Source organism: Doryrhamphus excisus, chromosome 1 (genome assembly GCF_030265055.1).
Source record: "Doryrhamphus excisus isolate RoL2022-K1 chromosome 1, RoL_Dexc_1.0, whole genome shotgun sequence".
Lineage (NCBI taxonomy): Eukaryota > Metazoa > Chordata > Actinopteri > Syngnathiformes > Syngnathidae > Doryrhamphus > Doryrhamphus excisus.
The window spans coordinates 27,410,955-27,436,244 of NC_080466.1; the positions used below are offsets into that span (position 1 = coordinate 27,410,955).

Below are 25,290 nucleotides of genomic sequence, written 5' to 3' on the forward strand. Positions count from 1 at the left end.
CTCGTCACCGGACAGACCTCCCCTATGGGTTCGAGTTATGAGCTTTGGGTAGTGACCAAAAGGACAAGCGGCCCAAACGAGTCCAATGTTTGGCACTTTTGCATTTATTATCCTTTTTGGAGGACCTGCGACCCCCGACTTTCTGTCTTTAGGCATCACATTTAGCTCCTGGAGCTCAGACCTTGATGCCGTTTCGATGTAGGGTGGCCGAGCTCAACAATACGACTCGCATCTGGTATCTGAATTGTGTAATTCCAAGAGAAAAATGCTTTCTCTAGCATAAAGCCATCAATTCCCAAGTTAAGTGTGAACCGTAGTGAACCACCAATCACGGCAAAACCAGACGTTTGAGTGGAACACTCCGTTCCTGGAATTCCAAATGAGCAGCATTATCACTTCCATTACGGCTGCCACTTCCTCTCATCCAGTGGAGAAGTGCAGGTGTACCTCTCCCATCGGGGTGCCAATAAATACAGCTAATAAATAGAATCACACCTAATTGGATGCATGCTAGGAATAATTATCAAATGACAGCGGGGGGGCTGGCGGAGTCATGGAGGCATGGCAAATGATGACAAAATGAAAGACTTTAATTGAATGTCAGCGGGAAGCTGCAGGCTATGTTGAAGCGCATATAATGAGATGTAAGGAAGCTGAAGGGCACCCCTCCCAGGATGCTTTGCAACTTGGGAGTAGGCGGGGTGAAGACTCTGGGATGGCTCCTGTCTTCATGGCTTTGCCTTAACGATGTCCTCGTCACATTACGTTATGTAATGTGCTCTCCGGCCATGTTTTAGTCAGCCTTTGAACCCTTCCAGCACTGATGATGACTGCAAAAGTCGTGTGCTGTGTATATGTACCGATACTTAGTATGTATATTCTAAGCATACGCTGATGTAAACACGATTACTGCATATACCATATTCGTATCGGCTGATATCGGTATGGTAATGGTAATGGTTTTATTTCATTTGAACATGCATCAGATTACAATTGAATGCATCCCATAATCAGTTCACAGTTCCACATGTCCAAAAGGAGTAGGAAGAAGCAAAGCTTATTAAATCCGACCCCTCCATCTGGTACTTTTACAATCAGTAACTGTTACATTTGTTCACTACCTGCCTTCATAATATAATTTGGTTTTTTTTATTTAATTTTTTTTAAAACAGCTTTCACGTACCGAAATACTAAGTGATATGAGCATCCAATGCCATAATGGGTACCATAGTAAGTGTCAATATAGTGATATATATAGCACATCATGACTGGTTCAAGACTCTTCATCCTTGTATTTAGCAAACATCAACTGCTTGTATTGTTTCTTGAATTGGCTCATCGTTGTGCATTGTTTGATTTCCTTACTCAATCCATTCCATAGTTTGATTCCACATACTGAAATGCTATGGCTTTTTAACGTAGTCCTAGCACAGAGGTAGGGAACCTATGGCTCGGGAGCCAGGTAGGGCTCTTTTGATGACACTATCTGGCTCTCAAGCATTTCTTACCACAATAAAAATGCTAACATTTTAAAGTAAACATCACAGAAATCCCTGTTAAAAATAATATTAAAAATCAAAACTTTCTTATGCATTTTAATTCGTCCATCTATTTTCTACTGCAATACGGCCGACCATATCCATCTTTCCTGATGATATTTTCCAGGTCAAACACCAAAACTTGATTATTACTGGGTAATGCGGTAGTCTACCTCGGTCATTGAGATGTCAAAAAAACATGTAAATGTAAACTTTCCTCCTTTAGTCAAATAGCTGAAGCTGCAGAACCAAGCCTTCTGGTGAAGATGGCCAAAAGAATGAAATACGTGTACTGAATACGGTTCAAAACTATGCAGCAGCAGAAGTTGCATTAATGGCAGCAAGTATTTGATTTATTATTAGACACTGCGCTGCTCACAAAAGTATGCTGGCCACACCCCATTGGCGTGGGGTAGTGTGCCTGGTCTACATAATTAGAGCCCATTATATCTAAAACTGTTGGTCTTACATAAAAATGCACACATTTTATTGCATTCAAAATGTATATGGCTCTCACAGATACACATTTTAAAATATCTGGCCTTCATGGCTCTCTTAGCCAAAAAGGTTCCCGACCCCTGTCCTAGCATATAAGTGTTTCAAATGTAGTTCTTCCCTGAGATCATATTTCTCCTGTCTTGTAGAGAAGTATTGGATGACATTTTTAGGTTAAAATAAAATTGTTTATTTTATTTTATTTTATTTTATTTTATTTTATTTTATTTTATTTTATTTTATTTTATTTTATTTTATTTTATTTTATTTTATTTTATTTTATTTTATTTTATTTTATTTTATTTTATTTTATTTTATTTTCATTCATTCATTCATTTTCTACCGCTTTTTCCTCACCAGGGTCGTGGGGGTGCTGGAGCCTATCCCAGCTGTCTTCGGGCGAGAGGCGGGGTACACCCTGGACTGGTCGCCAACCAATCACAGGGCACATATAGACAAACAACCATTCACACTCACATTCATACCTATGGGCAATTTGGAGTCACCAATTAACCTAGCATGTTTTTGGAATGTGTGAGGAAACCGGAGTACCCGGAGAAAACCCACGCATGCACAGGGAGAACATGCAAACTCCACACAGAGATGGCCGAGGGTGGAATTGAACCCTGGTCTCCTAGCTGCGAGGTCTGCACGCTAACCACTCGTCCGCCGTGCAGCCCCTTTATTTATAGGAGTAACATACTAAAGGAGTTAGTATGTTCTCTGTAGGCGGCATTATGAATTATCCTTACTGACCTTTTTTGCAGTACATTTAGCAAGTGAAGATTGCTTTTATAGTTATTATAAGTGCTGGACAACATCGGATATCTTTATGAACATAGAAAATGCCTGAGAAGAAATGTGTCATTATATTTTTTTTGCTTCTTGTATTCTTGGAATTGGAAGCTATGATTTCCGAAGGTCTTCCACTCGGAAACATCCACAGGTTCAAAGAGCACCCGAGCGCCAAGTTTAGTGTTGACTTTGCAGTCTCTCCAAAATCGCAGTAATGACGATACAGGCTTTATCCCCCAGTGTAGACGCCGGGGGTCAGAACCTGCCACCGGAAAATTCAGTTCTGATGGGTCAGCGAATGCAGGAAGTGTTGTGGTTCATGAGACTTGTGATTATGCAGTGAAGGATATGGAGGGCTGGCTGGCTGGCTGGCCTGCAGCTAAAGGCCTGCGGGTCTGCGTGATGCTGCACGCCGTCCACACTGATGCCTTTTATGTCTTGAAATCTTTGATGATTGAAATCTTTAAGTCTTTTTATGTGTCAAATGTGTTTTTATTGCAATTGGAAAACATCATTTTATTCATTTTATTTATGAATGCAAGGCTTCACTTCATATGTATCTGAGTATGAAAATAGATTTTTGGAGTGTATCTTAACACTTATCTAATTCCCTCGACCTTTGGCAGCCACAGCGTGTTTCAAAGGCCAGAGTTCTGATCAAAGTGTCATGGATTAATCAATGTATTGATTGGGCCGGTGCCTGCAGATCCCCGGGATGTGATTGAAGGATTTAGGTGGGCTCAGTCACAGTTGACTTGACTGACCTGGTTATTGAAGCCAGAGCTATTTTTGGCACGGCTCATGGTGTGGAACTTAAGATTGAGACCAATCTATCGGTGAGCCGCAGGGCAGACGACGTCCTGTGAATTTAGATGGGGATCCATTGAACTATTCATTCACGGGACAATCTATCGTCCAGGTTTATTCTGGAAGTCAACAAGTAATATAGGGCTGCACGGTGGACGAGTGGTTAGCACGTAGACCTCACAGCTTCTTGCCCGAAGACAGCTGGGATAGGCTCCAGCAGCCCCAGAAAATGAATGAATAAATTGAATATTTTCATAGTTAGAGCGTACAGCAAACCACCTTCTAAGTATGTGTTTTAACATTATTAGAGCCCTCCAGACATGAACTAACACCCCTATAATAATCTTTACACTTATATGACCCAATATAATATTAATTTAAGACATACTTAAGCTAAATAATGCTTGTGTTTGATGCTGTAAATACATTCTGGTGCTAGAGGAACGGAGTTGGGGGCTGGACAGGAAGTGACACAGCTTGGCGTGTGGTACTGTGTGGGCTATTCAAACCTAAACCTAACTAAATTTTCAAACCTCAAGTCTGGTGCTTGTGTCTGATCTAATATTTCAGTAACATTACTGACACCTAGTGACCAGTGTAGAATACTACATATCACAAGTTTTGGCAATGCCTTATATTTGCATTGTACTTCATATAGACAAAATTTGAAGTGGGAAGTAAGGAGTTTAGCGGATGTACTCTGTAGGTTGCTCATCCCACAAATACAGTACTTATGGTGTATCGTACAGTATAAAAGGGAAATTATTTGGCTTTGTCGTATAAAATGTATTGCATCAAGATACAATGTATCAATTCCATCCAAAAATAACTTACACAATTTCCTTCATAGAATTTGAGAGTGCTGGCAAGCCTTTTTGTAGTCCATCAATTTGATTGCCGACATTAAATTATCAATACATTTGAAGTCGTTGCTTCCTCGTGGAGTCATGCTAACATTTTTGTTAGCTGCATCATGTCCTCATAGCAGTGAATGTGGATAAACAATACTTTTTAAATGTATATTCCATTATTTTGGACGTAGACAAGTCTTCACTACAACACTAATGGGCGAGCAGAATCACTATCACTGCGTTAGATGGATAGATAGATAGATAGATAGATAGATAGATAGATACTAGATAGATAGATAGATAGATAGATAGATAGATAGATACTAGATAGATAGATAGATAGTTACTAGATAGATAGATAGATAGTTACTAGATAGATAGATTCATTTTCTACCGCTTATCCTCACGAGGTTCGCGGGGGTTCTGGAGCCTATCCCAGCTGTCTTCGGGCGAGAGGCGGGGTACACCCTGGACTGGTGGCCAGCCAATCACAGGGCCCGTATAATAATAAATAATAATAATAATAACAATGTGGAGAATAAATTGATGACATCAAATATGAACAACAATGTACAGCGTAAACAGTAACTAGCACAAATAATTTAAATAATTTTGAATAAATTATAAAAATGTATTAAAATTTAATAATATAATTAATTTTTTTATTTTTTTTAGTTAATTTAATTTTAATTTTATTTAAAAAAAAAAAAAGAAATGGGGGACAGAAATGCTTTGTTGCCGGACTTGCCGGATGTGTGAATACTTCTGCATTCTGAGCACTGAAGAAAAGGAGTTTCCGGGAAAATGAGGATTAAACAGGGATGGAGGTTCACTTCCTGGTCACATGTTTGACCGGGGGAGAGCGCGCACGAGGAGGGAGTGCCGGGCGCAGGGGGGGGGGGGGGGGGGGTAGGGTAGGGTAGGGTAGGGTAGGGTAGGATAGGGGAGGGAGAAGCGGTGCTGAATGGACAGCTCCCGTCTCATAAAGTACACCCGGAGCTCCTCCGGAGCAGCACAGCCATGAACCAGCCCAGCTCGCCTTCCTCCAGACCCGCGCTCGCTCTCGGTTCGTCTCCCTGACACGTCGCACCATGAAGAGGCAAAACGTGCGGACCCTCGCCCTCATCATCTGCACCTTCACCTACCTGATCGTGGGCGCCGCTATTTTCGACGCGCTGGAGTCGCAGAAGGAGACGAGCCAGAGGAGAGAGGTGGCCCTGCGGCGGGCCGAGTTGCTCCACACCTTCAACTTGTCCGAGGAGGACTTTGACGATCTGGAGAAGGTGGTGCTGCAGCTCAAGCCGCACAAAGCCGGCGTGCAGTGGCAATTCGCCGGCTCTTTTTACTTTGCAATCACTGTGATCACCACCATAGGTAAGGCATCGTTCCTTTTTTGGTCAACATTGCCTGCATCTAAATATGATGCCTTTGTTTTGGAACATTTCCACAGCACCACAGGTGTCCACTTGCGGCACGTCGTGGGGACGCTACACTGATTTAAGAAGCATTTGTTTGGATTGGATTGATAAATATTCATTTCAAATAAGGATAATACGTAGAACAAAAATGAATGACTCGGAATTATCTCAAATTCAATAAAAACTTTATGTATATAGCATATTCAAAACAACCCCAAATTAAAAAAAATTGTGTAAATAAATGCAATTTATGAGTGCATAATAAATAAAATACTAAAATTATAATTTTAGTATTTAGAGAGCATAATAAATAAAATACTAAAATTATAGTTTTAGTATTTTATTTATTATAATAAATAAATAAAATAATAAATAACAATAATAAAATAAAATACTAGGATTTAATAAATCCAACAATAAATAAAATACTAGTATTTTATTTATTATTCTTATTGTTATAACAATAATAAATAAAATACTAGTATTTTATTTATTATTGTTATTGTTATAACAATAATAAATAAAATACTAGGATTTAATAAATCCAACAATAAATAAAATACTAGTATTGTATTTATTATTGTTATTTATTATTTTATTCATTATTTATTATAATAAATAAAATACTAAAATTATAATTTTAGTATAATTTAGTCCCCGTTTAATAAAAAACTAAAATCATAATTTTAGTATTTTATTTATTATGCTCTATGAAACTTTATGAGAGCATAATAAATAAAATACTAAAATTATAATTTTAGTATTTTATTTATTATGCTCTCATAAATTGCATTTATTTACACATTTTTTTTAAATTTGGGGTTGTTTTGAATATGCTATATACATAAAGTTTTTATTGAATTTGAGATAATTCCGAGTCATTCATTTTTGTTCTACGTATTATCCTTATTTGAAATGAATATTCATCAATCCAATCCAAACAAATGCTTCTTAAATCAGTTCATAGTTCATAGTTTTCATAGTTTTCATAGTTGCTCAAAAAAAGACAGTTATATTATAAATTATAATAATTATAAATTGGGAATGACTTTTCCAAATGTATATTTTGTTAATGTAATTTCACTTTATTTTCTATTCTATTGTATTTTTATGTATGAATGGCAATTTTCTTTACATCTACTTTAAGATTCTGATTTAAAAACAAAATCAGTAAGAAGAACTCGACCCCGCTATGAAATGTGATTACACCAGCATCCAGTAGTACAGTAGTACCATAGTACCGTAGTACATACAGTATCTTACATGAACTATAACCATGCAAATATGTAGCGACGTGTCTTTGAGGCCTCACCCAAAGTGAGAGCTGAGAGGACGCCATTATAAATAGACAACATTGTTCCACGTCAGAGCTTATTGAGCTCGGAGCATTTTGTTGAATTGCAGCACTGTGGGTCACCTTAAAGTCACACATGATGCTGCAGCTGCACCGTCTCTTTAAATGCAAATTGTGGTGCTGCTTCTCAGAATTAAAAAAAAAAATGTAATTAGAAGATTCTCAAGTGTTATACCAGCTTGCAAATTCCCTGCAGGCTTTTTACCGAGCTTACACTCTTTATTACACGACCATGTTTGCTTTGGTGGTTGAACCTTTTAGTTGATTTGCATTCAATTCCACTTCGAAGTAATTTAACGGCACGGATACTCTATTAGAAATGACACCAGAAGGCAAATCATTTTTGATAAGTGCGACAGTAGACCCACCCAGGAGAGAGTTTACGTTAATATTTTTCATCTTCAGCACCGTTTTTGTCACCATGTCCACCATCCATAGTATTTAGCGAGCAGGCTTGTAACCCAATCAGACGCGGGCTGCTAATTGCACACCAACCCAAGCCAGGTCTTCTGTAACCCGTGAACCCTGCGGCTGCTGCAAACACAGTTGTTTGCCGTTCCGAGCTGCCATTACATATTAATGATAACACCAGAGCCTGACTGTTCCACTGTTCCACTGTTCTATTGGCCTCGTGGCTCGCAGTGTTGATGTCAAGATCATACGGCCGTGACCTACGGTTAAACACAGGATGAGTGTCTCTGAGCCTAAATTATTGCCACGTCTGTGAAAATTTTCTTTGGATTCTTTTATGAGGTCTTTTATGAGGTCCTCTGAGGAAAGTAAATGTGATGATAACCAGAGAACAGGAAGTTATTGTAAAGGGTGTGATTGCCCAATATGGCACATTTTAATTCATAATCAACAATATTTATCAGTTAATTCTAATTTAGGCGGCACGGCGGTCGAGTGGTTAGCGCGCAGACCTCACAGCTAGGAGACCAGGGTTCAATTCCCTCGGCCATCTCTGTGTGGAGTTTGCATGTTCTACCCCGGTTTTCTCCGGGTACTTCGGTTTCCTCCCACATTCCAAAAACATGCTAGGTTAATTGGCGACTCCAAATTGTCCATAGGTATGAATGTGAGTGTGAATGGTTGTTTGTCTATATGTGCCCTGTGATTGGCTGGCCACCAGTCCAGGGTGTACCCCACCTCTCGCCCGATGACAGCTGGGATAGGCTCCAGCACCCCCTGCGACCCTCGTGAGGATAAGCGGAAGAAAATGAATGAATGAATGAATAATTCTAATTTATACCGACAAAACTCAAACACACCATACACCGACACTTTATTCATTCCATATGCACGGGTGATTAGCATGTAGCCTACACGGCCACGGCCCATAGCTATGAATGTGAGTGTGAATGGTTGTTTGTCTATATGTGCCCTGTGGTTGGCCGGCCACCAGTCCAGAGTGTAGTTAGAAAAACCTGCAACCTTGAAAATACGGTTTTAAACATCATTGGAACCTTCTAGACATTAAAGCCACCCCCCCCCACCCCCCACCCCCAACCCTTCTCCCCAGCAGTCTGAAGGAGAAAAATACCCAATCTATCATTGCTTTCCAGGCTCAGTGTGTCCATTTAGTGTGGAGGCCATGTGAGGAATGCCGTATGAGGTTTGGGCAGGAAGGAGATTGGGGCAGCATCCTGTGTGGTGGAGATGTTCATGTGATAAACATGGCTGAAGGGGTGGCTCGCCCGTATTAGAAAACGATTTCCTCACATAGTCCGAGATGGGGGCAGATGTGTCACGTGTGCGACCCCACCACTGACTGCCCTGCTTGCATTTCAAGGTCATCCAAGATCATGTTGAGGACGAACATGAACGATGACTAATGACTCATTTGGTTGTTCATTTGTGCTTTGTCGTGTTTATTGAGTTTGTATGGACTAGTTGTCTATGGACATGATGTGCCCAGCAGGAAAATCATAGTATGCACAGACAGGCCCAATAGTAACATTTCATGTGAGAAATGTGGGTAGTCTGAGCAATTTACATACGGGATGTTCGTCTTTTATGTTCATTTCCGGTGGACTTAAACTTTGAACCCTGTGGCTTATCCAGCTAATTTACGACTACGTTCTAATCTCACGACACCTCCTTTACTTTCAGTGTGTAAGTGTTTAAGTACTGTGCTGCGTGGGAGTCTGACTCACAGTGTCTAAAATCATCACACAGCAACTTAACACTCAAAAGGTTAAAAAGACAACAGATAATAACTTTTTAACGGTTTCCGCCATGCATTTCGTCCCAAGACGTCCCACATTTCCATCCACAAGAGGGCATTAGAGGAGCCCAGAGAAAGGCTCCATAAAAAAAACACGAAAATTATGTTTTGACAGTTGATTTGAGTCTTAATTTGTACTTTTACACAGACAAGAACACAGTGCAACTTCAGATCTACTGCTAAGTGTTTAAGTACTACGTTGCACAGGAGTTGGACTCACAGTGTCTAAAATCATCACACAGCAACTTAACACTCAAAAGGTTAAAAAGACAACAAATAATAACTTTTTAATGGCTTCCGCCATGCATTTTGTCCCAAGACGTCCCACATTTCCATCCACCAGAGGGCGTTAGAGGAGCCCAGAGGAAGGCTCCCCGAAAAAAAAAAAACACGAAAATTATGTTTTGACAGTTGATTTGAGTCTTAATTTGTACTTTTACACAGACAAGAACACAGTGCAACTTCAGATCTACTGCTAAGTGTTTAAGTACTACGTTGCACAGGAGTTGGACTCACAGTGTCTAAAATCATCACACAGCAACTTAACACTCAAAAGGTTAAAAAGACAACAAATAATAACTTTTTAATGGCTTCCGCCATGCATTTCGTCCCAAGACGTCCCACATTTCCATCCACCAGAGGGCGTTAGAGGAGCCCAGAGGAAGGCTCCCCGAAAAAAAACACGAAAATTATGTTTTGACAGTTGATTTGAGTCTTAATTTGTACTTTTACACAGACAAGAACACAGTGCAACAAGTGTTTAAGTACTACGCTGCGCGGGAGTTGGACTCACAGTGTCTAAAATCATCACACAGTAACTTAACACTTGAAAGGTTAAAAAGACAACAAATAATAACTTTTTAACAGTTTCCGCCGTGCATTTAGTCCCAAGACGTCCCACATTTCCGTCCACTAGAGGAGCCCAGAGAGAGGCTCCACGAAAAAAAAACGATGAGAAAATTACGTTTTGACAGTTAATTTTAGTCTTAGTTTATACTTTTACATAGACAAGAACACAGTGGCAAACAAGTAATCCTCACTAATCTGAAATCTGACATTTAATTTCATTTGTTTACGACGTCATGCATGGTTTGAACTCCCGCGTTTTGCATGACTTTCGAGGCATGCTTTCCAGGAAATGTTAGCACTTTGGTTTTAGAGGTTCCACGCCACGTGAAAATGACCTTGAGTAGACGACACATTTAGACTTTTAACATAGCGATTAAAGCACCTCTTTAGCGCCCGTTTTAGACTCATAAATTGAATTAGCATACGGATGAGATCAGTAAAAACATCCATCAACAGAACTCACTGTTTGCTTTCTTTTATTGATGTGAGTCATCTCCTTTTTTTTTTTTTTTTTTTTTTTTTTTTTTTTTGTCCCGTCCAGCCATTGGGGCAGATAGTATTGTTGATCTAAATGCCCTTACATGCTAGACAGATTTGCTCTGTGTCAGGAAAGGTGTTGGCTACAACTTCCCTGTACCATGAAATTTTATTTGCCGTTATTTGATGTCTTTGTTATGCCATTTGGGACGACCGGACCGGAGCAAGAAGAAGAACAGAAAAGAAGAAGAGAGAAGAGAAAGGTGGGGTCGGGGGGGGGGGGGGGGGGCAGTAGAGGGAGACAAAAACAGCAGCAACAAGAATTCCCAAAACAACAACAGTGACAAACAGAACAGTTAAATGTCAATGATGGCTAAGGGTCACACTGGAGATGATATCAGTGGAATGAAACAGTCCAACTTACCAATAGCAATAGTAACAATGAGGACATGACCCATGATAGTAAACACAATTGCAACCATACAGTTACAGTAATTAAAATCTCATTGCTTGACATCATTATTACTGTAATAATAGCATACCAATACTATATAAACATCAGGGATAAGAGAGTAGATTGTATAGAGAAGCACCCATGTGCTGTGAGTGCCCATATGGAGGTGTGTTGTGTATGTGAATGCGAGTGTGTGAATGTGTAATTGTCACTGAGAATGACAAAAGGAGAGAGACTGCCTTCTACCACCCAGCAAACCCCGCCCCGCGCAGCCAGGTCAAGCCCCCACCGCCAGAGATCCTCCGGCCCCGTGGGTGTGGGCAAAGCCAGGGCCGACTCCCCAAGACCCGCCCCCGAAGCAACTCCCCGAAGAGACCAGCAAGAGGCCATGGAGGAGCAATCCCAACCGGCAACAGGGCGCCAGCAGGCCGGAGGAGAGCCGCACCCCCGAGACCAGCGGGAGACCATACCCTACTAGGGCAGAAGGGCATCGAAGGCCACACACCCGTGGGCACAGGGGCGCCCCTGCCGGCCGGAAGGGAGCCCGTCCACGGCCGGAGGCACCGCCTCCCGCCCCCCACACACCCCCAGGAAGCAGAACCCGGCCCGCCCCAGGTAACCCCAGGCCCGACCACCGACATAGGACCGCCCCGGCCAGGACAGAAGAGGCCCGGGCACACTGCCCCATGGAGGACCGGGCGGTTGAGATGGAACACCCTACGCCAGACCCCCGCAGAGCCCCCCCCCCCCCCGTATATCTACATGGCCATATACCCACATACACATCCACACATATACATATATATATACATATATATATAATTATAATAAAACTAATCATTAATTATCTATGTATTTAAAACAATAAATACATAAAATAAACTCAGACACATGCACACCCCATCCACTCAATACACACACATGCTGTGGACGTCCCCGGGTGGGGCGTCCGGGGCATCACAGGGTGGGGGACCCAGGGGTCCCAGACCCACAACCAGGCCCCGAGCCCAGGGAGGTACGGACCGCCAAGGCATAGCACCCCCAGACTCCCCTCGACCACGGCATCAGGGCTACTGCAGTGTGGCAGACAAAGGAGCGGGCGAGGGGAGGAGGCCCGCACATGAGCAAGCGGAGGGGGCGAGCAGGCGAGTGGTGAGGCGCTCCACTGCGCCGGCCGACATCCACCGGGCAGCTCACCCCCGTGAGGGAGAGCCATAGCTCCAAGTCACGGGGAGGCCACGCACCAGAGCCGAGGAGTTAAGACCAGCGCAAGGCCCCCGAAGGACCCCACCATCCACCGGGAGGGCCAGCCCCCCCCGCCCCCAGAACCAGCAGCGCTCCGCCCACGTACCGGAGAACCATCCCCGACGAGCCCTAAGGCAAGACTGGGGATGGGCAAAGACAGGGACAGCGATGCGGCAGAGCATAGGACCAGTGGCAGCAGACACCCAAACGCCCGGAAGAGCACCGCCCCCCCAGCAGGCCCCACCCCGAGGAGCATGCTCCCCATCCCCACACGCCACCCCGGCCCCCGTACCCACGAGCAGGATCAGGTCCCCTCCCAACACACAGCCCGGTCCCCGCAGCAGCCACCACAGCGCAACAACCCCAAGCCACCACCGTAGACTTCAGGCCACCAGCAGCGCGGACCCCACTGCCTGGAGGCCGGTGAACGCCCCCCCAAGGGCACGTTGGCGCCCGCGACCCAGGACAGATCCAGGGAGGTAGCGCCAACCATGACACCAGGGCAAGCCCCGGCGTCAGCTGGTTCCAGCGGGACCCCCAGGAAGGCCAGGCAGACCAGACCAAAATATCCTGCAGCCCAGTGGACTCATTTTGAGTCATGCCTACTCGTTAGTACGATAATGTGAAAAATGTGCCTGTTGCTACCAAAGAAGATTCCTTGGTCACATTAAAAAAAAGGAAAGGACGCCATCTGTAATGTACTTTTCCACGCCACAACCCCAGATTCCATCTGTGAATGAATGTGAAGCGTGCCATAAAAGAGCAGAGCGGACACGTGCGGCAGCTCTGCCTTCGGTCACGTAATTGAAATGTTTCTATACGTGGACCCTCGATGAATAAAACATGTTAACTTCGCCCCTTTTATATTGTCATTAACTACGATTCAGACACAAACCCGTTGCCAGCGGTTGCGTATTTGGAGGTGGCGGCTTTGAATTTTTAATGGTAATTACTAACATTATTATTCACTCAGCACTGGCGGTTCGAGCTCTAAGTGGTTGAGCGTACAGAGAATATGACTCGCAAATCTTTTCCATTTCTATCTACCATGCAGAGGGTTTTGGGTACTTCAAATGCGGAACTAGCCTACTTGAAGGTTTGAAGGTTTGCAGAACTCAAAACGCTGAATGTTGAGAAAGGATGAAGAAATGAATGGCAACTAGTGCAGTTCAAGCTAGACTAACGTTGATATAGCGTTAGCGTGAATGGAATAGCCCCCCCCCCCCCAATGCTAAAGCGAGGTAATGGCCTTCTTGCTTATAACGGACTCTCCGTATGATGTAAAATGACATTAACTCTTGCATTATGAAACAGATTCTTCTAATAAGTGTCTATGTATCTTAGAAATGTCACAATACCTTTGAACAATAGCCCGAGTTTTGCTGAGTCACCAAAACCAAATGACTTCTAAAGCCCCGGAGCTTCTTCTGGAAGCTTCCTGTAGCTATATACAAATACACAAATAGCCTGTAAAAGCTGGTTATAGCTATTCAGTATGTGGAATCAAACTATGGAATGGATTGAGTAAAGAAATCAAACAATGCACAACGATGAGCCAATTCAAGAAACAATACAAGCAGTTGATGTTTGCTAAATACAAGGATGAAGAGTCTTGAACCAGTCATGATGTGCTATATATATCACTATATTGACACTTACTATGGTACCCATTATGGCATTGGATGCTCATATCACCTCGTACTTTGGTACATGACAAAATTTAAAAATTAAAATTTTAAATTAAATTATTACTATTAAATTAAATTTTTTTATTTTAATTATTAAACTAAAGTAATTTATTTATTTTATTTTATTATTATTATTTTATTAAATTTGTTTAAATATTAAAACTATTAATAAATAATCACAATTAATTCATAAATAAATAATTAATACAATTATTATTAATTAAATTAAAATACAAAAATAATAAAATCAATTAAAAAAAATTAAATTAAAAAAATTATATTAGGAAAGCAGGAAGTGAACAAATGTTCACTTTTCCAAAAGGCCGTTTTCCAAAAATACGGTATCAGGGCACCCAGAATGTGTGGATTTTTTGAGTTTTTTGTGTGGATGAGGGACTAAAACGATAAATTACTGAGGAGTCTTGAACCAGTCATGATGTGCTGTATCACTATATTGACGGTTACTATGGTACCCGTTATGTAATTGTATGGTCATATCGCCTCGTACTTTGGTATGTGACAAAAACAAATAAAAATAACAATATTTTTAAAAAAAATTAAATTATATTAGAAAGCATAAAATAAAAATGTAATAAAATCAATTAAACCCCCCCCCCCAAAAAACAAATTATATTAGGAAAGCAGGAAGTGAACAAATGTTGGTCATATCAAGTCGTACTTCGATACGTGAAAAAAACCTAAACAAAACAAAACGTAAACTATGTTAGGAAAGCAGGAAGTGAACAAATGTACCAGTTACTGATTGTAAAAGTACCAGATGGAGGGGTAGGATTTAATAAGCTTTGCTTCTTCCTACTCCTCTTGGACATGTGGAACTGTGAACTGATTATGTGATGCGTTCAATTGTAATCTGATGCATGTTCAAATGAAATTAAACCATTACCATTACCAAGTATCCAATACCACCACCAGAGAAGACGGCATTTGTTGCTAATGTTGTGTTTTAAAAGATCAGAATCTGGAGCGGATCCTAAGAGTGACGTCACTAAGAGGAATTTGTAGCGTTATGATGCTTTGCGGATGCTGACCCAGGTGTGTATGAGGTGTGTTATAGAGCCGAGTCTACTAATGATACCGCATTCTATACATTCCATACATTCACAATAGGAGCTCTTTATGGGTATGATATCCTAATATCCTTTGATATTGAGGGCTGAAAAACGCTGAATAAGTTAGCTTATTTCCTTTCACAGTAACTCCACATCAAAAATGAAGCCATCCATGTGATGTGCAGCTGCAAAAATATAAGAAAAGAACATCATGTTCCACTGATGATTAAATATTTGACTTGTGGTCGTTATGAGAATTGTTTATTTGGATAAAACCAGGCCAGTAAGGTCATAAAAAATAACCATAATGCATTTGAAAAGAAAGCGGCAAACCTGTGTTGGTTTATGTGAGATTCATAATTCATTGTCAATTGTTTGCCTGGGAATTATATTTAATCACGTGCAATATGGAGACGTAATGAGACGCTTGGATGGTCAGACTGGTTTTGTTGGTGCGGCATATGGGCAACACCTGGTAATAATTTAGCAGGATGGACTGACATTTTTGGGGGTTATTTTAATATACAGTATTCGGAAGGGTAGTTAGAAATATGCTATCCATCCTCATCCTTGATTGATGGTGTCACACACACACAACATGATGGATGACACTTAACCACAATGACCTTTCCTCTCATTACATACTGTATAGGGGCATAGTTGTTTATTATTTAGTACATAAATTCAAATAAAGCTCCATCTTTAACTCCCTCTTTATTGTTTATTATATTTTATTTTACTCCCTTGCCTCCTCCAAAGAGGTTATGTTTTTATCTGTGTGGGTTTTTGTTTGTTTACAACCCTGCGGCTACAGTTTAGGATATAGCAAACTGGATTATTATCATTGCAACAAGTTACATTACATTACATTACATTACAATTGGATAAAAAGGATAGGCCCACTTTGAGAAAGTGGGAACTAATGGCGTTATATTCCGTATCCATTGGGGACTATTGTCGGAAGATGCATTCAAAGACACTGTGAATACTTCCACCCTAAACTCTCCTAGCTACTAGCATGATGGACATTCTCGGCCGATTTCAGATCAACATTTGCACTAAAAAACTGATTGTTGGAATGGTTTCACAACACTTGTGTTCACTCGCGACACAATTACCCCCCCTCCCCCAACAATTACAGGGCACATATTCCTGTAAACAGGTGGCACGGCGGTCTAGTGGTTAGCGCGCAGACCTCACAACTAGGAGACCCGGGTTCAATTCCACCCTCGGCCATCTCTGTGTGGAGTTTGCATGTTCTCCCCGTGCATGCGTGGGTTTTCTCCGGGTACTCCGGTTTCCTCCCACATTCCAAAAACATGCTAGGTTAATTGGCGACTCCCCGCCTCACGCCCGAAGACAGCTGGGATAGGCTCCAGCACCCCCCGCGACCCTCGTGAGGATAAGCGGTCGAAAATGAATGAATAAATTGAATATTTTCATAGTTAGAGCATACAGCAAACCACCTTCAAAGTATGTGTTTTAACATTATTAGAGCCCTCTAGACATGAACTAACACCCCTATAATAATCTTTACACTTATATGACCCAATATCATATTCATTTAAGACATAATTAAGCTAAATAATGCTTGTGTTTGATGCTGTAAATACATTCTGGTGCTAGAGGAGCGGAGTTGGGGGCTGGACAGGAAGTGACACAGCTTGGCGTGGGTTACCGTGTGGGCTATTCAAACCTAAACCTAACTCCAAATTGTCCATAGGTATGAATGTGAGTGTGAATGGTTGTTTGTCTATATGTGCCCTGTGATTGGCTGGCGACCAGTCCAGGGTGTACCCCGCCTCTCGCCCTGAAGACAGCTGGGATAGACTCCAGCAAACAAACTTGCAAACAAACATGCATGTTTTGGATTAAATTTGGATTAAATGGGAAGAAAGACGCAAGGGGACGACATGCAAACCTAGGATTCAACCTGACTCACTAACCAAAACATTTGTATTTATTAGACCCCCCCCCCCCATGGACTGGATTGGAGTCGAACCAAAGCAAATAGTGTCCGGTAGTGAGAGCTGTTTAACTTGAAGCTCCCTTCTGACCTCCTTCTGTGGTATAAATATACGCCGCATGATGGACATGAAGAATAAGCTCTTTTTTTTTTTTTTTCATGTGAAAGGAAGACTACCTAAAATCTCATGGCCTGGAATAAGCCAAAAGCTTTTAGCTTTAATGTCGTCCCTTAACATCTTTCCATTTAAAATTCATTACTGAAATATGTCATCATGCTCCAGGAAGATGCTGACAGCACCACTATGAATGTATAAGCTTCGTTTTCTGCGTCTGTTATGCATCGTATTTATTTATTCTGGATTGATTTCCCTGATTTTATTGTTTTTGTATTGAATGCGCTTTACTTTCAACGTGACTCTAAACTTTGATCTTTATCCCGATCCCGTCCAAAGATAGGATCATCTCTCCAAAGCATGTAACACAGGACTTTGTGTGTAGTAGAAGCCGTCCTGTTAGTCACATGGTCGCTGTCCGTCTCCATGGTTCCCCTTTTGTGGCCTGAAAAGGAAAGGTATTGGGAACGTGAGTCTGGTGATGGTTCATGGAAAAATGCTTGGAGCCGTCAGGGAACGTTTACAAGGAAAGATCAGGGTTTACGGAAAAACACTTTGGTCATGCTTACAGTGAAGCAAATCAAACATTTTATACATATGTGTCATTGAGTCACAGAAATAATTAGCAGCACAATCACAAAACATCAAGCAGGGGAAAACTTTGTTTTTTGGTCCAAAAAATTATTTTTATTTAAATTGTTTTTGTTTTTCCCACACAAAAAACAGTAATAAAATAAAAAGTCTGTAATAATTTATATAATTAATATGTGCTATAATACAAGTAAAAAAAGGCTATCAAATGATTAAAATTTGTAATCTGATTAATTACAGTTTTCAAATGAATTAATCATGATTAATCGCCATGAGCCAGTTTGCCAGTTTTGACTGTATTTAATGAGCAGAAAGAGAAATGAGAGGATGATTAGATTAATCTAATCTAATCTAATCTAATCTAATTATCTAATGTAATTAATAATCTAATCCATCCTGTCCTCTCATATCTAATCTAATCTAATCTAATCTAATCTAATTATCTAATGTAATTAATAATCTAATCTAGATTAGATTAGATTAGATTAAATTAGATTAGATTAGATATACCTTTATTCCTGGAGAGAACCAGTTAAATAGTAAAAAATTAACAATTTCAAAATAGACAGCTAGGAGACCCGAGTTCAATTCCACCCTCGTCCATCTCTGTGTGGAGTTTGCATGTTCTCCCCGTGCATGCGTGGGTTTTCTCCGGGTACTCCGGTTTCCTCCCACATTCCAAAAACATGCTAGGTTAATTAGCGACTCCAAATTGTCCATAGGTATGAATGTGAGTGTGAATGGTTGTTTGTCTATATGTGCCCTGTGATTGGCTGGCCACCAGTCCAAGGTGTACCCCGCCTCTCGCCCCGAAGCCCGACAGCTGGGATAGGCTCCAGCACCCCCGCGCGACCCTTGTGAGGATAAGCGGTAGAAAATGAATGAAAATAGACAATATAAACAACCTAAAAAGTATTAACAAATTAACAATTTTACGCAGGATTATATACAAGTACAATTTACAAGATTGTATGAAATATATGACCAGTATATACACTTGAAAAAAAAAAAAGATATATATTTGTATGCATTAACGGCTCCAAATGAACATTTGATCACACTTGTCATCATGTTATTATGAGCAATTAGGGGTTGCGTTCAAAGTCATCACGTAAATTGAGGTAAATGTACTTGTTTTCAGTGTATATTCCAGCATGGTACGTAAATGACGAGTGATATGTGATGTGATAAGAATAACCACATCATCTTTTTCCTTTTCCTTCATGTTTATTTACACACACGTTCATTATCTTGAGTTCTGGTAATTCTGTCCATCATAGCCAGACTTTTGAACGTTAAGGTCATTAATAACCCACTTTACATCATGTTCACAAGTTAAACCTTTTCCTTACCAAGAACAACGATATATATCATAGATAGCGACGCTTTCCAAGCAAAATCAACATATTCGTGTCTCCTTTACGACCGCAGGCTTAAAACCCAAATGAAACCCGCCTCTTCGTGATATAACAAGCAAATAACGCGGTTGCACGACCACCATAGAGGAATCCTCCCCGAGGAATGCGCATTATCATGAAACACAGCTCTCACACACACACACACACACACACACACATATCTCTCAGGGTGCTTGGTCGCTGGTGGAGGGGCTTCATATCAGCTGACTGCGTTGCGATATCGTTCCTGAAGCACTGAGCTGTCTCCCAAGCATGTCAATGATGGGAGAGCCTTGGTTATATTCGTTTTTGTTTTTTTTGCCTCAGTACAAACACCACTTAAAAAAAAAAAAGAAATAAAAATAACTGTGCTCGGTAGTGTCCTAAGATGGAGGGTAACAGTTAATTACTTCCACCGAGTGAATAAGCCACAGGGCGAGAGCTGTTGTTTTGATTATTTATTGCTCGGTTTGTTTGTCTGCACACACTTGCGTTTTATTCTAGTAAAAAAAAAACACTTGACATTCATAACATCGGTTATATTTTATTTTACGGCTAATGTCAAGGCAACGGCGTCACAGCAATGTCAAACGCAAGCCCCCGACAACCTTGAAGAAACATTTGGGTCATAAAAATATTTAGTTTATTTTAACCTTCCTCTTGTGTTAGATTTCTGGTATAATTTCTTATGTTAACGGGTCGGTTTTTACCGTATTAAATCAGATATAAAATACACTAAAAACAATAAGTTACCATCAAATTTGCTTCTCATGTCTTGGTTAGGGCGGCATGGTGCTCTAGTGGTTAGCGCGCAGACCTCACAGCTAGGAGACCAGGGTTCAATTCCACCCTCAGTTTGCATGTTCTCCCCATGCATGCGTGGGTTTTCTCCGGGTACTCCGGTTTCCTCCCACATTCCAAAAACATGCTAGGTTAATTAGCGACTCCAAATTGTCCATAGGTATGAATGTGAGTGTGAATGGTTGTTTGTCTATATGTGCCCTGTGATTGGCTGGCCACCAGTCCAGGGTGTACCCCGCCTCTCGCCCGAAAAAGGCTGGGATAGGCTCCAGCATCCCCCGCGACCCTCGTGAGGATAAGCAGAAGAAAATGAATGAATGAATGAATGAATGTTAACATGTTTTCATCTCGGCTGCACGGTGTAGAGTGGTTAGCGTGCTGGCCTCACAGCAAGTTCGATTCCACCCTCAGCTATCTCTGTGTGGAGTTTGCATGTTCTCCCCGTGCATGCGTGGGTTTTACTCAGACTTCCTCCCACATTCCAAAAACATGCTAGGTTAATTAGCGACTCCAAATTGTCCATAGGTATGAATGTGAGTGTGAATGGTTGTTTGTCTATATGTGTCCTGTGATTGGCTGGCTACCAGTCCAGGGTGTACCCCGCCCACCCGAAGACAGCTGGTATAGGCTCGGGCATCCCCCCGCGATCCTCCTGAGGGTAAGCGGTAGAAAATGAATGAATGTTTACTATATTAGATGACTATTAAGGTGACTATAGGGGTGTTATTTTGTGTCTAGAGGGCTCTAATAGTGTTAACAGAATATTTAGAACAGTGTCACCATGAAAATATCCACATTTATGAATAAGGAATCCTACTTTACGGGAATACTTCCTCACAAGGGCCGCGGGGGTGCTGGAGCCTATCCCAGCTGTCTTCGGGCGAGAGGCGGGGTACATCCCGGACTGGTCGCCAGCCAATCACAGGGCACATATAGACAAACAACCATTCACACTCACATTCATACCTATGGACAATTTGGAGTCGCCAATTAACCTAGCATGTTTTTGGAATGTGGGAGGAAACCGGAGTACCCGGAGAAAACCCACGCATGCACGGGGAGAACATGCAAACTCCACACAGAGATGCCCGAGGGTGGAATTGAACCCTGGTCTCCTAGCTGTGAGGTCTGCGCGCTAACCACTAGACCGCCCCCATGATCCAAATTATAAATGTGAAATCAAACCAGTCAAATGAGTGAATTCACCTCACATGTATACTGGAAAAGCGGTCAAAATAAGAATCCCCTGAAGCTTACATGATGAGAAGAGGAGCTGGTTGTCATTGTGTTGGCTAATTGTACACTTATGATTTCAGTTGTGGCTCAAAATATTGCTTTATAGTCATATTATTATAACCGGGTTGAAACCGACCCTAACAATACAGTGGTCATAATTTCAACCAGACCATTTTAAAATGTAGTAAAAATTATTATTATTTGGTTTTATTTAGTTGAAATAGAGTTTCCTGACAAAGTCAAAAAGCCTTGATGCAATAAATAAATGTTATGCGATTCTTTTTATGCATTAAAATGTAAAACGGGTCGGTGACGACCCTAACACAAGAGGAGGGTTATAGCTTTTCACGTCGAGATTGCTGTTGTTCAAGTATTGATTATGATTTTCTTCCTTTTAGCTTCTTATTTTTGGTAGCAACGGTAATTAAAGAGAGAAGCGGAGTCATTTTTAGTGCAAATGTACAGCCAGACTCAGAATGTGTGCAAAGTATGAAAAATGGCAAAATACATTTCGAAGATCTGCAAATACAATTTAAAAAAAAACAAAGTCTTACCCGGTTGTAACTTTGTTGAACATATAAAAAGTAGAAAGCTGCTCAGCTGAGGAGTTTGTGGTCACGCATGACCTTGACCTTAAGGAGATGGCCTGAGGTTAGTAGCGAGGTTAAAAAAATCAATACATTGCCAGAAACCGCAGTGAGGCATACTTCAAAATAAGCCTTTACCGTCTGCTGTTTCTATGAAGGGTTCGATGCTGCTCGTGTTTGTGTGCCTAGGTGTGTTATACGTCCTTGGAAAGATTAGTTTGTTGACATTGAAATTCATAATAACACCGTTTTTTGGTGCTAAAAACACATCTCATTCACTACAATTTGGTAATAATTTATAAGTACATGATACACATTCAATGTACAGCTTAACTGTGCACACGGATTATGCTTCATTAATGTTTTCTTTGAGTGTTGAGATTCCCGTTCATGAACACACCACGTTATATGTGATATGAGATGCAAAAGTTGATGAGATCAAAACTTGCTTGATCAAAACTCATTCATTTTCTACCGCTTGTCTTTGGGTGAGAAGCGGAGTACACTCTGGACTGGTGGCCAGCCAATCACAGGGCACATAAAGTATTCCCGTAAAGTAGGATTCCTTATTCATAAATGTGGATATTTTCATGCTGACAGCATAGAAAACCTGGTTCTAAATATGGCTGTTAACACTATTAGAGCCCTCTAGACACAAAATAACACCCCTATAGTCACCTTAATAGTCATCTAATATAGTAAACATTCATTCATTTTCTAACGCTTACCCTCACAAGGGTCGCGGGGGGATTCTGGAGCCTATACCAGCTGTCTTCGGGTGGGCGGGGTACACCCTGGACTGGCCAGCCAATCACAGGGCACATTCCTTATTCATAAATGTGGATATTTTTATGGTGAGAGCATAGAAAACCTGATTACGACCTTCTAAATATGGCTGTTAACACTATTAGAGCCCTCTAGACACAAAATAACACCCCTATAGTCACCTTAATAGTCATCTAATATAGTAAACATTTATTCATTTTCTACCGCTTACCCTCACAAGGGTCGCGGGGGGATGCTGGAGCCTATACCAGCTGTCTTTGGGTGGGCGGGGTACACCCTGGACTGGTGGCCAGCCAATCACAGGGCACATATAGACAAACAACCATTCACACTCACATTCATACCTATGGACAATTTGGAGTGGCCAATTAACCTAGCATGTTTTTGGAATGTGGGAGGAAACCGGAGTACCCGGAGAAAACCCACACATGCACAGGGAGAACATGCAAACTCCACACAGAGATAGCTGAGGGTGGAATCGAACTTGGGTCTCCTTGCTGTGAGGCCAGCACGCTAACCACTCTACACCGTGCAGCTGAGATGAAAACATGTTAAGATTCATTAATTCATTCATTTTCTACCACTTATGCTCACAGGAGTCGTAAGGGGTGCTGGAGCCTATCCCAGCCGTCTTCGGTACACCCTGGACTGGTGGCCAGCCAATCACAGGGCACATATAGACAAACAACCATTCAATCGCTTTTGTCACGTCTTACTTTCCAGCCCTGGAGTCTCTCCGCACTTGAGAATAAATTGACAGTTTTTGTTGTTGATTAAGCTCCAAGCTTGTTGTTTTAGTGCTTGTATATATTATTTTCCTGGATATGAAATGTGTACTCATGAGCTCCCAAATGTGATGGGGACCCTCAAGGGTAAACAGGACTCACCTGTGACTGTAATTGTTATTATCATTAGGGCCCCGTGCGTGACAGCCCACTTCATCCAGGTTGGCTTGTTGGCATATTAAGCAGATGCTGAAAACAAATTGGAAAACAAATTCCCCTTGGAGACAGAATATAAGCAGGCAACATTCAGCCATTTGCTGCCGTCTGACTAAATCATTCCGCTGTTGTGAACCGCTCGGGGTAGGCAGGAAGCTAATAGAGCAGCACGGTTACCGATGTATTGAACACAGCCGGTCTCTCGGGGGCTGGGAGAATGTTGAAGGTTGGTTAAATGTTGGAAAATGGACTTCTGGATGTCGATATGGAGTCTGCAGTCAACACACTCCTTTAGAATGCTCAATTATAAAGATACTAACAAGGCTAAAACAAGACTACACAAAAAAGGTGGAAAACAGGCTTAAGCTCTAAATAATATACCTCACACACTAATTAAAGGGATTTATGTATAACATTCTACAGTGGTACTCGCCACTAATGAATGATAAAGTACGATGCTCAATGCACAGTGTAGCCTTTAGCCTGGTTGCTAGCGCATCATTGACACTGCTTATAATTCTGCAACAATTTACATTAAATATGTTACATTAAACATGTTTTCACCTCTGCTGCACGGTGTGCAGTGGTTAGTGGTTAACGCGCAGGCCTCACAGCAAGGAGACCAGAGTTCGATTCCACCCTCGGCCATCTCTGTATGGAGTTTGCAATGCGTGGGTTTTCTCCGGGTACTCCGGTTTCCTCCCACATTCCAAAAACATGCTCGGTTAATTGATGACTCCAAATTGTCCATAGGTATGAATGTGAGTGTGAATGGTTGTTTGTCTATATGTGCCCTGTGATTGGCTGGCCACCAGTCTAGAGTGTCTCACCCAAAGTCAGCTGGGAGTAAGCCCTTTTCTCAGTTATAGAGCCTCTTTGTCTCGGTGGGTGGAGGCGGGGCCGCTAGCATACACACAGAGTGCAGAAGAGTTTAATATAGTAAAAATTATTATTGTCAAATATTTTTTATTGTTCTTAATTGGGCATGGCGGTCATGTTTTTAGCGCGCTAGCCTCAGAGCTAGGAGATCGGAATTCAATCCCACCCTCGGCCATCTCTGTGTTGAGTTTGCATGTTCTCCCCGTTCATGCGTGGGATTTCTCCGGGTACTCCGGTTTCCTCCCACATTCCCCACAAAAACATGCTAGGTTAATTAGCGACTCCAAATTGTCCATAGGTATGAATGTGAGTGTGAATATGTGCCCTGTGATTGGCTGAGCACCACTCCAGTGTGTAAACAGCCTCTCAGCCGAAGACGGCTGGGATAGGCTCCAGCACCCCTCGTGAGGATAAGCGGTAGAAAATGAATGAATGACAGATGGATATTCAGTTTATGCGTGACTCGGGTCTCGTAAGGTGAATTTCCAGATTGAGCGGAGGTGGAGCTGCACTTCTATCTATCTTCCCTGCGCCGCCATCTGGACCGCCCAAGGCTGCAGTCGCCCCACAGAAGGGTCAAGACGACCTGCCACTCACATAAAACTGGATGGTCATTCTATTAAAAGTTTGGAAAAATAAATAATATCTTAGTGTGTCATGTCCAATTTCGGCGCTGACGCTCTGTGGGGAGTTGGTATGCAAGCCCTGTGCTGGCATTGGTTT

The 25,290-nt window shown here is 41.7% G+C and overlaps 1 protein-coding gene across 1 annotated transcript in view; it reads left to right on the top strand.

The window, feature by feature from the left end:
- The first annotated feature begins 5,462 nt into the window (after positions 1-5,462).
- Positions 5,463-25,290, top strand: part of kcnk3a (potassium channel, subfamily K, member 3a) — a 36,597-nt gene continuing 16,769 nt past the window's right edge. The window contains exon 1 of the mRNA XM_058080579.1: positions 5,463-5,860. Coding sequence (XP_057936562.1) covers positions 5,578-5,860 — 283 coding nt within the window. The 5' untranslated portion in view covers positions 5,463-5,577. The remainder of the gene's footprint in view (positions 5,861-25,290) is intronic.